The sequence below is a fragment of the Phocoena sinus genome, chromosome 15 (genome assembly GCF_008692025.1).
Source record: "Phocoena sinus isolate mPhoSin1 chromosome 15, mPhoSin1.pri, whole genome shotgun sequence".
Classification (NCBI taxonomy): Eukaryota; Metazoa; Chordata; class Mammalia; order Artiodactyla; family Phocoenidae; genus Phocoena; species Phocoena sinus.
In genome coordinates, this window is record NC_045777.1 from 80,090 (window position 1) to 95,527 (window position 15,438).

Here is a 15,438-nt window from a genome sequence, read left to right on the forward strand (position 1 = left end):
GTCCTAAACTTAATGTCTGTGCCACGTTTTGGTGGCTTCCTCAGCCGGGGCTTCCGCCAGCAGCAGACTCAGTGTCCGTGACGCCCACAGAGCTTTGCGGAGATTCGCCCCACACCCTGGGGGTACTGGCCTCTCCACGGAGCACGTGGAGCCTGGATGGAAAGCTCTGCACCGCGGCCACAGCTGCCACCATCTGGCCTCCTCACCGAGGGCCCGGAAACAAAGCGGCCCTGCCTCATCCAGCCTCGTGAGAAACCTCTGAAGTCTATAACGCTGTCGTCCCACTTTTACCGGCAAACAAACGGAGTCACGTTCCCGGGGCACAACCCCCACATTTGGCAGCTGTTTGGCCCCCACCCTGGCCTCGCCAAGCCTCACCTGCCTGGTAGTTTGACATTTTGTCAGTGACTTGGATCAAGGCAAGAAACCCGACAAGAAGCCAGAGGAACAGGAATAAGATGGAGGAAAGAAGCAGTTTCCACCACCGTGAGCGCCACCCGCTTGAAAGAAGCCAACTGGAGTGCAGGGCGCCCCAGTGCGGGAGGGCGAGGCCCAGCCCGGAGACCGCTTGCACGTGACCCTGAGGCCGAGGTGGGAGGCCACGCTGCTCAGGCAAAGGCTCTGCCAGGCACATGCCAGGGAAGGGACAGCTGGGTGACGGAGGTGGCCCGCCCACCTCCAGGCCATGGTCTGTGCCATCGCCCATGCTCGTGACTGCCGGACGCCGGGCCTGTGCAGGGGACGGTGGCCCTGGTCTCCCACACTCTCCTTCGGGAGACAGACGTGGAGCAGAGAGTCTAGACGGGACGACCTGTCAGTTCTAGCTCCTCGGAGATGAGGGAGCAGGGAGTCCGCTGAGCAAGGACACGGGGGTGAGGGAGAGTCCCCCAGCACGGTGGGCACCAGAGAACCGGTCCCACTGGGAGGAGATTCTGAAGGCAGCCTGCAGGGGAGCGTGTGGCCTTGGGAAGGCTCCTCAGCCTCTGGCCTTGTTCGTGGCACCTACAGGGGCCTGCGGGTGAGGCCACACCAAGCAGACTCGCTCTGAAGGGTCTTTCAGAAGCCCCCTCACTGATGAGCCGTGTCTGCACGCACACACAGGGGCATATGTACCTAAACACACGGCACCTCAAGGGTCACGGCGAGTGGCGCTCCGGAGGGTGCCGCTGGCACCCACTCCGCTCCCCAGTTCACGGTCTGTCCTGGGGTGAGCAGCTCCCAGGGCTCCCTAGACAGCAGGGGTCCTGGGCTGGCGCAACCCACTCTCTCCAAACAGGACCAGCGACTCCACAAACAAATCCCTGAACAATCCCAGGCGGTGACATCAGACACCCTCGGGGACAGCGAGGCAGGGGCAGCCGCGCGGGTGTCGGGGCCCATGAAACCACCCTCCAAGTCCCCCCTGGGAGACACCAGCACACACGCGCACATACACATGAGCGTGGACACGCACACACAGCGGCGGAGGGGCGAGAAGCCCCCTGGGCACTTGCGGAGGCAGCCCATGAAGCCTAGCGGGACCCTGCAGGGCCTTCCCGGGTAAAAAAAGCCCCTGCGCGTCCCTGATTCTTGTTTGTAGGAAAAAAAAAACAAAAAAACAGTCTTGAAGCCCCCTAGGCCTTCCCCCCCAGTTCCAAAGAGCAGGTTCAGTCAGTTAATAGGACAACAGAGTCACAGGGCTCCTGGTTTCTCCTGAAGAGACAGAGGGGACAACCTGACACGTATCTCTGGGTCACTCCGCAGAAACTAAGACCCCACCCGGTGGAGGATGGTGATGACATGCTGACCGCAAGCACGTGGACCCCAGACTGCTTGGAACCGTAAGGCTGAGGTTCCCTCACCATCGGCTGATCAGAAGAGGGTCCACGAGCTGATCACCCACCCTGGACCCTCTCCCCTCACGCTGGCCGTAAAGACCCTGCCTGAGAGCCACCGGGGAGTCGCGTCTTCGGAGCACGAGCCGCCCGTCCTCCTGGCTCGGCTCTTGTAACAAACCTTCTCCGCTCCAGACTCTGAGCTCGGCCTCACTGCACGTCAGGCGCGTGGGCCCGAGGTCGAAAACACGCCTCCCGGTCTGTGACTCATCTCACTTACCTGAGGATCCGGTCCGAACTGGAGCCGTTCTTGGAAGGGTCTCCCGGCGGCGGCTGTTGCTTCTCATGAGACTTGGCTAATTTTTCGGCAGCAGCAATGGGACACCCAGACAAACTAGAGAAAGGACAGGAGGACAGCTGAGCCCTCCTCCAGGCCCCACCCATCCGAGCCGGGAGCCAGCCGCCAGCAGGAGCTCAGGGAAGGCTGCCTTGCCTATAGAGGGGCCTTTCCCCAGGTCTGTCCTCGAGCCCTCAAAGCACCTGCTGCTCAGCCAGCTTCTGTTTTTGGAAATTCTAAGCCAACGACACAGAGACAAAACGCACCCGGAAGTTCTTCAAGGCTCTGAGCAAAGGCACCTCCTCTGGGTGGGTGCGGGGCCCAGGCCGCCTCTCACCTCCCTCCTCTCCCCTCACCACCAACCAGAGCTGCTCACAGTCTATCAGCCCACGGGCCACGGGCTGGGTGCTGACCCTGGAGGACATGGTCTACCAGGGTCACACGAGGAAGGCACAGGTCCTGCCCAGGAGAGCACCCAATCCGAGACGCCACAGGTGCAGCTTCCACTGTCAGAACTGAGAAACTGCGATCAGCCAGGAGAGGTGACATCATCCCAGCAGTGTTGGGGAATTTAGCCTCTTCTCAGTGATTGGACCTCAAAAACTCTGGCCAGTCGTTCCAGCTGAGTGTCACTTGCCGGAGCCACTTCACGCCCCGCCACGGCTGCAGCTACCCATGGCTCGGGGCGAGGGCGGGGCCGACCTCTCACCAGAAGACGGCAGACAACTCAGGCACCAGGCTCTCAGCACCCCTACAGAGCAGCCAGGCTCGGCCCCGGCTGCTGAGGTTCTGCCTTGAGCAAAAGCTAGTGTCCAGAGGTTTCCCGAATCTCAGCAGGACAGGGTCTCTACCTGGCTCTCCCCACAGGCTGCAGGCCTCCCTGCGCTGCGTGCGTCCATTCCTCCAGCCGCCCTCTGGTCTCTCGGGACCCCCGCTCACAGTGGCACAGGTGAGCACCCCTCCAGGTACTGCTCTGCTCCCGCCAAAGGTCTGCCCTGACCGTGCACTCACCCCAAAGGGCAGCGCACAGGGAGACCGTGTCCCAGGCACCCCCCTCCATGGCCCTCACCATTCCCAGCCCAGCCCAGCCCAGCCCAGCCCAGCCCAGCCCAGCCCAGCCCCGTACCTTCTGTGCGTGTTACGGTTGCTATTCACGTGGCCCTGGCCTGTGCAGCCAGGAGTGGGGCACTTGAGCACGTTCTCATGCATGGCCAATACTGCAAGACAACATGGGTGGGGGGGAGCCGGTGAGCACCACCAGCCGCGGAGGGCGCAGGAGCCCCAGGCCCCGCTCAGTCAGGCCACGCCCGCCCCCTCTCACCGCGACCCTGGCCTCCCTGAGGCAGAAACCTTACAAACTTAACGGTCACGATTGCTGCCCCTCGCCTAGAAGCAAGGACAGCTTTTCTCCTGAGCCCTCAGAACACAGACAGCGGCCCCTCCCCAGCTCCAGGGCCCGGCCTCCCCTCCTGTGTGCCCGTGTCTGTGGCCGGTTTCCAGGGGCCCTGATCCAGGCTGCCATTTCAAGGTGAATAACTGGGCGTGCTCCATGTCGCCACGCTTGTAGGGCCCAAGTTTGGGCTTCTGGATGTGCCAGTCCAGAGGGACAGGGTCCTGGGTGGCCACTCCTCTACGTGGACACCATCCAAACACCAGAGGCGGCCTGAGCCGTGCAGAGCTACTCACTCTCCGGGGGGATCCTGTCCTTGTGGGGGCAGCCAGACAGGCTGCGGTGGTGCGGGTACAGCCCAGTGACGTGGCCGGTGCCGTCGCAGCCTGGGGTCGGACACTTGATCTCACGCTTCTCAGCTCTTGAGGGATCTAAACACACAAGGCCTATCCGTCAGAGGGCAGCTGGGAAGCTGGGCGGGAGGTGGTGAGCAGGGAGGCGGAAGGGCAGCTCACCGTCCTTCACTCTGGCTGTCCAGAGAGGAGAGTGACCAGACTGCCCAAGAGCCCAAAAGGGACCGTGGCCGGACAGCACGGGCAGCCTGCAGAGACCATCCACACTGGCCGTCCGCGTGGAAAAGCTCCCCACAGATTGCGGCAAGCCACAAACAGCAGGACCCGCAGGGCTTTAGGGGGGACCCCCCCGGATGGCGGCTGACACCTTCTGCCCTGTCCTGCTAATGTCACGCGAGGGCCACTGGCTTCGGGCTGGGAGCCAGGCCTCTGCACAGAGAGGTAAAGCCGTGTGACAAGGTCTCTGCCAGGACACGTCCTTTGTATTTGACAGTAACGGGGACCGAGGGGCTGAGTCACTTACCCAAAGCAGCTAATAAAGGCCTGGGCAGAAATTTGACCCCAAATCTCAGTTACTGACCTCGTAGAGCCTCTGCAGGCCCAGAGAGGTCACTTTCAGTGAAGGGAATGCCTGAGAGGCAGAAGGGAATGCCTCTCAGGACACACACGGTCCCCAGAGCACAGCCAGTGTCCCAGGGAAACTTCCAGCGGAGCCATCCGTCCCCTTTGGTAGGGAAGCCACAATGCAGAAGTGACAGACATCCTCAGAAAGCCCACCCCAGGGAGGGCAGGGCCCTGGCGGGCTCTGTGTGTGTGGTTTAAATGGGAGGAAGTTGTCCTCAGACCACCGGGCAGGCAGGGGCACCCTAAGGGGCTCACAAGCCTCTCCCGGGCACTGCCTTCCTGCGCTCGCTGTCGCTGGCCTCTCTGTCCAGGGCTCGTACGGCGTCTGCACCTCAGCGTCAGTCGGTCCCTGAGAACCAGTCCCACTGTCCTCCATGGCTCAGGCCTGCTCTGCACTGCTCAGTGCTCCCAGCCTGGCCACCTGCCTCACCGACCACAGGCGGCTCCTGTCTGGCTCACACAACCTCCCCCCGCCCGTGCCCCCCAGCCCGTAAAGACCTCAGGACTCGGCCGTGGGTCCGGGACTGCGCACCCCTGGGAGGGGGCGGGGCAGGGCCAGGTGCCCGGCCTACCTTTGCTGCAGTAGCTCTTCCGGGCGGCGTCCAGGGGCCTCGCCGCCTTCCCCGGCTCGCCCGGGCCCAGCGGGCCTTGCTCGGCGGGTGGGCATCCCGGCTCGCGGACGGCCCGCACCTGCTCAGCCTTCAGGGCGATGGCCTGCTCCAGGAGGCCCAGGTTCCCGCGGGTCATCATGTCGTACATCTCCGACTCATCCGTGACTGTGGACTTCTGGGACCTCGAGTCCTCGTCCTTCCCGTTGTCGTCAGAGCGCACTTCCACGAGGACGGAGTACGCGGGCCTGGGGCTGGGCGGCGCCGGGCGCCGGGGCTCAGAGGCCTCCGGGCGGGGGGCGGGGGGGGCCTGCTCCTGGCAGATCGCATCAGGCGGGGCCTCCCCCCGCTCAGTGCCCAGGGCCACCCTCTGCTTGCTGGACTCCTCGCTGGCCACACCCTCCAGGGACTGGGGACGCAGCTCCTGGGAGCGCTCACTGGTGACTTCGATCGCTTCCTCTGCGTCCTCCGGCTGGATGAAGACATCCTTCTCCCCCTCGTCGCTGGTGGCTCCTTCCTCAGCCTCCTCCCGCACCAGGCGCACGATGCCGGCGCCCCGCTTGGCCCCCTGGCCCGAGTCTTCCCCGACCAGTGTCTCTTCGGCGATTTGGCCCAAATTTAGGAGAGAAGTTGCAATGATCTCCTGATAGCTGCTGTAGCTGCCCTTGGAGGAGCCCGTGAGGCTGCTGATGGGATTGGATCCGAAACGAGCCTTGATGGGGCTCCTTCCTGCACAAAACCAGAAACCACGTGGGAGGCACACGGGGAATAGAGGATAGGTCTCCAGGCGGGGCTCCTCCAGCCTGCCCCACTGCCGCTGGGGGACACCAAACCCCCAGAAATGGGCTCGGGGTGGCCGTTTTTGTCAGCCCCTCTGCCCGGATCTGAGGTCACAGTAAACTTATGTTGGGAGGTGGAGGGAGAAACCACCGCTGTATTTTGAAGCTGAGAATTACTCTGATACTTGTGATTAACGGTCCTCCCTGTTATGTGTACTTTCTTAAATCAGGCGAATCTACATTTCATAAAATGGAGCTTAAAGAATGGATCAGGGCTTCCCTGGTGGCGCAGTGGCTGAGAGTCCGCCTGCCGATGCAGGGGACACGGGTTCGTGCCCCGGTCCGGGAAGATCCCACATGCCGCGGAGCGGCTGGGCCCGTGAGCCACGGCCGCTGAGCCTGCGTGTCCGGAGCCTGTGCTCCGCAACGGGAGAGGCCACAACGGTGAGAGGCCCCACATACCGCAAAAAAAGAAAAAGAATGGATCAGATTTTTTAAAACTGTTTCATAACTGATAGTTTTTAAAGCTTAAGGCTTTTAATTGCCAGGGCTAAGACGCAGCGGGTGCTCACCACACCCAGGCCCCCTGGGATCAACGACAAGGACCACCCCCCAGGGCGCAGCAGCCAGCCCACGTCCTCCCACTCTAGGAGGGGCCAAGCCAGGGCCGATGCCTGAGCGCCAAACTCCCTCCTTTAAAAGAAACCCAGCGAGCGAGAGTCCCCTGGCCCTGCACCCTCTCAAGCAGGGCCGGGTCGCCAGGAGGGAGGCGGGTATGAGGACCCTCCCTGGAGTGGCTGCAAAATGAATAAAAATCCACCTCAGGCCCTGAGAGGCGAGAGCACCAGAAGCTTGGAGGTGTTGCGGGGTTGGGGCCTCAGGCCTCAGCCACATCCCCAGGACCCTACAGTCAGCCAGGGTCTCGGGACATGGACGTGTCCCACCGTCGCACTAGTGTTTGCCAAGGGCTGGGGGCCCCGCAGGAAAGAAGGTGCCAGCAGGGAGACCCCCTCAGTTCCCCCTGCCCCGCCCAGCTTCCCCGAACACCCGCACCATCTCCCCTGATGCCAAGCAGACCCCTTGCCCCTCCTGCAGGTGGCTCTCCTGAGGCCGAGTGGGGCAGGTCTATCTGAGACCCCGCCACACAGACGCACAGCCACATCCATCTGTCCGACCGTCTCTCACACACACAGACACACATCCAGGTCCACAATGCTCACATACAGATGAGCCTCTGGGCCCCCCCCCCCCCCCCCCCCCCCGAGCCCCAAGCGCCAGCCCCTCCCCAGGAAGCCTTGCGAACGTCAGACAAGAGGCGCTTGTTCTCAGCAGGGCTCCCTCGCTCGCGGGAGCCCCGCCTGCTCACAGGCTGCGATTCTCCGGCCCACACTAAGCGCCTTTATTCAGGGGAGAGAGATCAACAAAGCACCTTCAGCTGGCTCGGGGCGAAGAATCTCCTCCTGTCCTGCCGCCCCGGCCTCGTCCTCCTCCGCAGTTCCTTCCGATTCATCAGAAACAGAGGCGCCCTTCACCTCGGCATCCTCGCTGCTGTCGCTGTCCACGCCGTAGCCCTCGTCCAGAGCCAGCTTCAGGGGGTGTGCCTTCCGTTTGGACCCCAGGTGCTCGGCCTCGGCGCCCCCCAGCTTCCTCTTCTTGGCCAGAGGGCAGCTCAGTAAACTGGGAGGGAGGAGGCCGGGCCACCCCGTCAGCACCTCCCGGGCCCCCGGCCTTCACCCTCTGCAGCGCTATCCCTGTCCTGAGTATTTCTCTTTGCATCTCATCACCACCCCTCCACCAAAGCCCCAAACTCAAGACTGGCAGGTTGACGTGTTCAAAATTTTACAGTAATTGTCCGCACTAAAAAGGCCCTGACTGTGCTTTAAATTTCACTTCCTGCTTCTCTGGGAAGGCCTAATCTCAACGGCCCCGTCCACGCCACAGTCATCCCCCCTGGGATGGCCGGGGGTGGGGGCCGGCCCAGGCTGCTCTGCTCCGTGCCCACCGCCCCCCAGGCAGGTCGTCGGGAGTGCCCAGGCCCTTCCTCCTTCACCTCCAGACCCTTCACACCCTCACCCACCTCCTGAGCCTGGCACCGCAGTCGGGGGCCCCTGAGGCCCAGCAGACCCCCGGGATGACAGCAGTGAGAAGAGCCACCCAGCGTGTGCCGGCTCTGCTCTGGGCTCTCCCGCACAGACTCCTCCGGCCTCACAGCAGCCCCAAAGGGGAGACACCGGAAAGGCACGCCACAGCCGCGCTCGGCCTCCCAGTAAGAGGGTCACGTGGGAGGCCACCGCAGCTCGGCAGCCAAGAGCAGGGGTGGAAGGTTCTAGACCCACAAAGGGTCCCAGAGCAGCAGAGGAGCTCCAACCCCCAGCAGCCCAACCTCTTTCCCAGGAACCCTGTTGAGGGCCCTCCAGCCTCCTTACCTTCGGTGCCTGGAGTACTTGCCCCGGATATGTCCCGAGCCCGTGCATCCGGGAGTGGGACAGCTGGGGGGAGACAAGCAGGGGTGGTCACCTGGGGGCGGGCCCCGTGGGGCATGGGGAGAGGGTCCGAATCTCGGGGCCCACCCCAGACCCTCACCCGGGGTAGCAGAAGATTGTCTCCAAACAGTTCATCTCAGAATGGCTGCTTGCAGTTTGCAAAAAATTAATGAAATAACTCACCCCCATTTATATAAATGAATGGCTCATTACAATTTTATAAGAGTGTTTAATTAAAGATCTGTGTGTATGAAATCAAGGCTGGACGACTTCCTTTTTCCACAGTGAGTCTTTCCCACTGCAGGCAAACCACCACCAGGCTTCCAGGGGGCTGGGAACAAGGAAGCTCCGGGGTGCCCCCAGAGCCAGCACCTGAAGCTGGCCCAAGGGCAAAGCACAAACACGGGGATCCTCCAGGGCCTTCAAGATGCTGCGAGGCCCTGCCAGGCGTGCCCCTCGCTGGCACACCCCCCCCCCGGCAGGAACAACTCTGCAAAGGTGCAGCTTTGACCCAAGCCACCGGACCCCGGCTGCAGGTGGCAGCAAAGACCCCACTCCAGAACCTGCGGCCTGGTGTGACCGCAGCTCCCCACGAAGGGAGGTGAAGCCAGGAGGGCCGAAGACCCGGGAGCTGCGTGAGACCTCGGTGGGGCGAAGCCCGGCCTCTTACAGTTCCAGGGGTCCCTCTCGCTTCACCGTCGTCTACCTCCCCACAGAACCAGATGGTGGGAAGCTCTGGAAACGTCCAGTCACAGGCACAGACCACCCAACCCACTTCCCCATCATCAGCTCCCCAGGGCAGCGAGGGGCCTGTGGGCTTTTGAGACGGAGAACCCGTGGTGGGAACAGGGGGAGCCCGAGCTCCTCCCGGGAGGTATCACCGCAAGATGCCCCCATCCAAGAAGGGACAACCCTGTCGTCACGGGGTCTGAGCCCCCCACCTCCGAGCAGGCTCTCCCAGACCCACCGACGCCAGTGAGCTCCTGGGTCTCACAAAGGGGCACCACTCTGGACCTCTGTCCAGACACACTGATTGATCACGGACCTGACTACAGAGGACTGTGGGGTCCCACCGGCCGGCAGGCCACACTCGCTGACGGATCAGCAAGAAACAGAACAGTCCGCGGAGGCAGGGTCGCGCCCCCCAGCGCGACGGTGGCCCTTGCGGGAGCCGGGGTCTCTGAGGGGGACGCACCCTGCAGCCCCCCGTGATGAGGCCACCGTGGCTCGTCTCCTGGTGTTTAAAGGAAGAGAGGGGGCTTCCCTGGTGGCGCAGTGGTTGAGAGTCCGCCTGCCGATGCAGGGGACACGGGTTCATGCCCCGGTCAGGGAAGATCCCACGTGCCGTGGAGCGGCTGGGCCTGCGCGTCCGGAGCCTGTGCTCCGCAACGGGAGAGGCCACAACAGAAAGAGGCTCGCGTACCACAAAAAAAAAAAAAAAAAAAAAAAAAATTAAAAGAAGAGAGGAAAGGAGAGAGGGAGAGGAAGGGGGAGGATGGGGGGGGGAAACATGCGAACTTTGTGTGGGTTTCCTTTCCAGACAGACAGGACTTGCTGCTGCCCGAGGCCTCTCACTCTGAAATCTATGCCCCACACTTGCTGTCACTTTCTCAAGAACTAGCTTTGAGACTCTTCACAAAAGCTCCTTGTTATTGGGGATTTGAAGCTGAGGTCCCAATTAGTCGATTAATCACTGAGTCAGTCAGGCAATTAGGTGCCAGCTGCTGTAGCACTGGCACTGCCCCCAAACACGTCACCTGCTCCGAGCACACCTCCGCCCACCAGTTCAGAAGCGCCTGGCCTCCAGCCCTGAGGGCCGGCCCCTCCAAGGGCAGTGGGCCAGGCATGCGCCGCATGTGCAGAGCTGCCAAGGGCCCCTCTGGGAGAGGAATCTGGAGACCCCCTTCTCCCCACGTGCCAGCAGAGAGAGTACCCGTTGAAAGTGAGCCCCAGGGGCTCAGTGCCAGCAGGTCACCCTATGGGCACCCCCAGTGCTGGTAGGATGCCCTCTGTGTGCTCAGGGCCGGAGGGCAGGGTGAGGCACCAGCTCTGGTCCCAGGCCTCTGGAGCCCCTCCCCAGCATGGAGGAAGAGGGAGACCCAGCCAAGCCCTCCCCCGATTCCACAGCATGTCCCTGAGTGTGGCAGAGACAGGGAGGTGGGCAGAGGGCCTGCCTGCCGTCAGCCTGACAGGGGTCCTGGCGATGGCTCGGAGGGATCTGAGGATCTGGACATAAACAGTAGCTCTCAGGCCATGGCGGAGGCCGGGAGGAGCCGTGCCCCAGCGGGAGCCCCTGGAAGCGACTGGCTTCCCTCCAGCCCCGTGGAGGCAGGTAGAGGGCTCCCCACTCCCTTCTGTCGCCTTGGCAGGAGCTGGCCAGTGGCTCAAGAGGAGGCCCTCAGGTGAGGACAGGCAGGCTGCGGACTGGGGCGCGGGCGTGGCAGACGGGCATCCTTCCCGGGACTGGGAGACGCCCCAAGGATGCTCCAAGAGGGGTCCACCCACTCCCTTCCGCAGAGAGGGCAGCGCCCACCTTCCCTGCATAAGCCACCTCCCACAGCGCGGACAGCAGATGGGCCCCATGGAGACCGGGGGCGGGGTGCAGGGGGAGTCTGCTGGCTCTTCACTGCGCAAAGGAAAAGGCCACCAGACCCGCTTGTTTTCTCTCAGGGACTCGGCTTCAAGTCAGAGCAAGAGCTGAAGGGGCTCCGGGTGGGAGGAGGCATCTGAGAGTCCTGCTTGGTCCAGGCCCACCAGCTCCTCAGCTCATTTCCTAGCAACCGCCACTCGCCGGCAAGCAAGCGGCTCCCGGAGTCTCTGCTTGAGATGGGGAAAGGGCCGCTGGGGGCGGTGGGCCACAGATTCTGGGTCCACAGGGTGCAAGGCCCTCGTCCAGAGTGAGCCCTGCGGGTACACCTTCCCTGTGACCCGTCCTCCCGTCAAGTGATTCCGAAGGGGTTCCTTTGACATCCCAGCGGCACGTCTGCTCCAGGGTCGCTCTGCCTGCGCTGGCGCCCACTGCGAAGGCCCCGCCGGGACCAACCACAGCCCCCCACGCGCTGGGGGCAGGAGTCGGGCTTGCAGCACCTGCCCCTTCCCGCGGGGTGAGCGCACAATCACAGAGCCCCAGGGATCGTGCCCCACGGGTGGTTCGCGGCCAGCGAACGGTTGCGAACTCAGGCGTGGGTGGCACGTTCCACGTGGATTTTCCCCTAAGCACCGATTCTCGGAAACGGGAAGAATTGCTGAGGACATGGTTGCTAGAACACGTCAATGCATCTCTCCCCAGTTTCTCCATCAGACTGCATGCGGGCCTCACCATTACCATGTAAACAGGGTGAGGCCAAAAGATCGATGATGCTGCACAAATTCCAGATGCCCACACGATCCCCTTCCTTACGCTGGTCAAGTCCGCTCTCAGAATATTTCCAAATACATCTGTTCTGGGTCATTTTTGCTTCAAAGTTTCAAGAGAAACCTAGCCCTCTGGGTTTGCCTTTCCAGTCTCCTCCATTACTTCATCTGTTCCCAAAACTCAAGTCCTGTGCCCAGCCTCCTCTCCCTCGTTGTCCCCAGGATGTCCCCAGGTGAACGTCACATAGCCCAAGGGAAGCAGCACCTCACCCGGGAGACCTGCTCCGCACCCTGCGGTCTGCGGCCCCTCTGAGCGTCACGTGGGGTCTCCTCCACTGGTCCACCCGCAGGCCCCTACCCTCCAGGGAGCTGACCACTGTGCTCCATGCAACTCCAGGGGCCTGGCTTGTCTGCTGTGCCCCCCTCACCCTCCAGCCCTGTGACCAGGACTGGCCTTTGAGCAGGAGGGTGTATGATTCAGCTCTTCCGGCTGTGTGAGTTCTAACCCTCCGAGTCTCAGTCTCCCCACTTCACAAATGGGGAAGCACCAGCAGCCGCCAGTGCTTCCATGAGAATCCCTGAGATCGGCCTGCACTGTGCGGCCGCTGCAGGGCTCGCCGCACGCGCGGGGCTCTGAGCGCCGCTCCCACGTGCTTCCCCTCCCGCCTCCAGGTTACAGCCTCAAAGGTTGGAGAGATGCTGGGATGTTCTGGGGTCCTCTCATTTTCCTGACTGGCAAAAGAAGCCATCCACTCAACCACTATCTGGTGAAGAATAAGATGGTCCCAGCCCCAGACGTGTTCACTGTCTAGTGAGAATCTTCACCCCTAAGAGTGTAGAAGTGGCTTATGCCCTGGAACCATGCAATTAGGTGGAGAGAGCTGTTCCAGGCTGGGGCACAGGGAGCACGAAATAACAGCACCCACCCTCAGTAACTAGAAAGCTCTGTTTGTCTCCATCCTCGAGTCTGGAAGCCCACAGAAATGTCCATCAGGGAGTGGCCGTCACCCCCAACCCCGCAGCACAGGCAGAGCAGGACCATGGTGAACTCAGCACCAGAGCTGCCCCAGGGGCAGGAGGGTGGGCTCGGAGCCCCTTCATCCCTCCAGCAAGCCTCAGGCAGGTTACCTCGGCCACAGTTCAAGTCTGGCCCCATCTCACAGGAAACTTATAAAAATTAGACGGGGCACCCAGAGCCCACCTGGCACACTGGGGGCCCTCCCGTCCGTCTCCAGTGTTCTGAGCCAGACGCACTGGCACTACCCCTCGCCCGGGAAGGGGGGATGCGAGAGGCTGCTTTCCTTGCCACTCACTGGACACCATTCACTGGAGCTCTGCCTGGGCAAGATGGCCCCCGGGGCCGGCCCTGGACGCCCCAGGAAGAGCCCAGGCCCGCAGGACCTGCAGTCCGAAGGCCACGTGGGGCGACGCTGGGGCAGCCCAGCCCGTAAGCATTGGGGTGCCTTTCTCTCTGGCCTTCCCCCAGCCCCTCCCCTCCACACACACACAAAGCCTTTAGCCAAGCCCAGGACGGAAGCCAGAAGGCGAGGGCAAGTCGACCTCTGGGGAGGAAGCCTGGCCCCTCCTGCTTCAACCCAGGAAATTGCCGTGTGTCTGTCCTCCCTCCTGTTCAGGATGCCCGTCCCTGTGAGGCCAGCCTGGAATCTGGAAAGTCACAGAGCTCAGCCGATACATAAGCCACTGCTGCCCTCAAGTCAGTGGAAGACTCGGGCGTGGGACAGCCTGTCCCCTCACCTCTGGCCGAGGAGCCACTCAGACGGCACCTTGCTGCCGGCTGAGGACCATGGTGACAGTCATGTCCCAGGGGTGACAAGGTGTGAGCACATCTGTGCCACTGGGCCAGGCTGGCTGCATGGTGGTGCCAGGACAAGGCGGGAGAGGACAAGGCAGGGTGAAGATGGATGCACACAGGCCAGGCAGAAAGGAGCCTCGTTAGGGAAAGCAGGGGCCCGGGCGCGGTTGCTCAACTCCAAGCCCCCAGTGCAACATTTAGGACGAACGGGGTCACAGGCGTGCACCATGCTGGGTGCGGGCAGGAAGCCTTTCTTACCTGAGGTCGGCACCTGTGGGCTCTGGGGGAGCTGAGTGAGAGAAAGAGAAACAGGGAAACTCATGTGGGAAGCAGAACTGAAAAGGCACGTGTGTCTCCACAGCACAAGCGACTGAAGGGCGGGGGCGACCCCCGTCCTGAACCCTGCTTTTCCCTCCTAGAATGTCCTCCAGGGTCTCACAGAGGGAGCTGCCTCCTCCAAGCCGGTGCTCATGTCAGACCCCCCCCCCCCCCCCCGCCCCGGTGGCTGCTGGTTTTGCAGAGTCGGACAGAGGCCCCAGCTAAGACAGGCTCCCTAGGACAGCATCTCTTTCTCTAATCTCAGGGAGCAGTCATCTTCTGGCTGGAAAGAGGACCCAGAGGATAAAGCTGGCCGGAGAAGAGAACAGGTGGCCCAAGCACCTGGTCCCTCAGTGATGGGGCCACTGGGACAAGAACTTGCATTAGTCTGACTGGCAGACACTTGAGAAGCTCGGGGCGTCCAGCCCCTCCTTGAGGGCCACCCACGCACAGGAGCGGTGTGTGCCCTGTGGCGTCGGGGTGGCAAGGCTGGCCAGGGTGTCAGGACTTGGTGCCTGCAGAACAAGCAGGGCCTCAGCCCCTCTCCCTACCCCAGTGCCAGTTCAACCCAGCAACATCCCAGTGCCCTCATCGCCAAGACTAATCTGGAAGGCAGAGAGGCTGGTGATGCGAGGCTGGCGGCCTCTCCTTCCCAAACAGAACAGGTCTGACCAGGTTTTGCTTTCCCCACTCTGCAGCGCTGGGGCTGCCACCTCCTCTCCTCCCCAGCAGGTGCATCTGGGCCAAAAGCCCCCCAGTGGCCGTGGCCCTCAAATGCACCCTGAGGCTGAAGAAGCCTGAGGCCACCAGGTGCCCGGCTTAGGGGAGGAGCGTCCCAGGGGCGAGGCACTGCTGCGGGATTCCGTCCTCCTAAGGACAACTGCTGTGGGAGGTGGCATTTACAGCTTTAGGACCTGGGACTCTTGGCCAGAGGCAGTCTGTGGACGGCCCTGGCCAGACCCTGCTGGGAGGGGAGGGGGGAACTCACCTCGGAGGGCCTTGGATCTCGTACGAGCTCTCTTCTCGTCATTTTCTAAGCTCATCTGCAAGTAAAAACAACTGCGCTGTCAACAGGAAGACGGCAGAGCCACCCTGTGTCTGCAGCGTCACCTCCAGGCATTTTCTGTCTCAAGCTTCGCCGGGGCCTGTGAAGCTGACACAGGAGACAAGGAACCGCGAACCCACGAGGAGCAGGTGAGGCGGAGGTGCTTTGGGGCAGAGACCACTGGCCCCATAGTGTCCCTCATCTCCTGCTCTGGGCCCTCCTGACGCCCCCAGGCTCACATCCAAGGAGGAAGCTGCAGCCCCCAAGCCTTCATTAACGTCGGGGTGTCGTAACACATGGTCCCCTGGCGACACCACCCACCGCGGACTCTGACCCCGCCATGCTGAGAGCCCAGCTTCCCCTGGGAGTTGGTGACCCCGGCACTCGAGGGTCGTCTGGTTAGAAACAGGTGCCTGGGACCTGAGCGGGCTTCGCCACCCCCCGTGCGCTGTCCCGCGGAGAGCCAAGGGGGCAGCCTGAGCTTGGGGACCCGATCACCCTCAACACGAGATGGGCGGGT

General features: G+C 62.5%; 1 protein-coding gene across 1 annotated transcript in view; it reads right to left on the minus strand.

Moving 5' to 3' along the window:
- MYT1 (myelin transcription factor 1) overlaps positions 1-14,916 on the minus strand; it is a 35,075-nt gene extending 20,159 nt beyond the window's left edge. The window contains exons 1-8 of the mRNA XM_032605717.1: positions 14,862-14,916; positions 13,814-13,844; positions 8,332-8,394; positions 7,335-7,582; positions 5,091-5,855; positions 3,838-3,972; positions 3,278-3,368; positions 2,095-2,208 (exon numbers count right to left, since the gene is read on the minus strand). Coding sequence (XP_032461608.1) covers positions 2,095-2,208; positions 3,278-3,368; positions 3,838-3,972; positions 5,091-5,855; positions 7,335-7,582; positions 8,332-8,394; positions 13,814-13,844; positions 14,862-14,916 — 1,502 coding nt within the window. The remainder of the gene's footprint in view (positions 1-2,094; positions 2,209-3,277; positions 3,369-3,837; positions 3,973-5,090; positions 5,856-7,334; positions 7,583-8,331; positions 8,395-13,813; positions 13,845-14,861) is intronic.
- Positions 14,917-15,438: the final 522 nt, after the last annotated feature.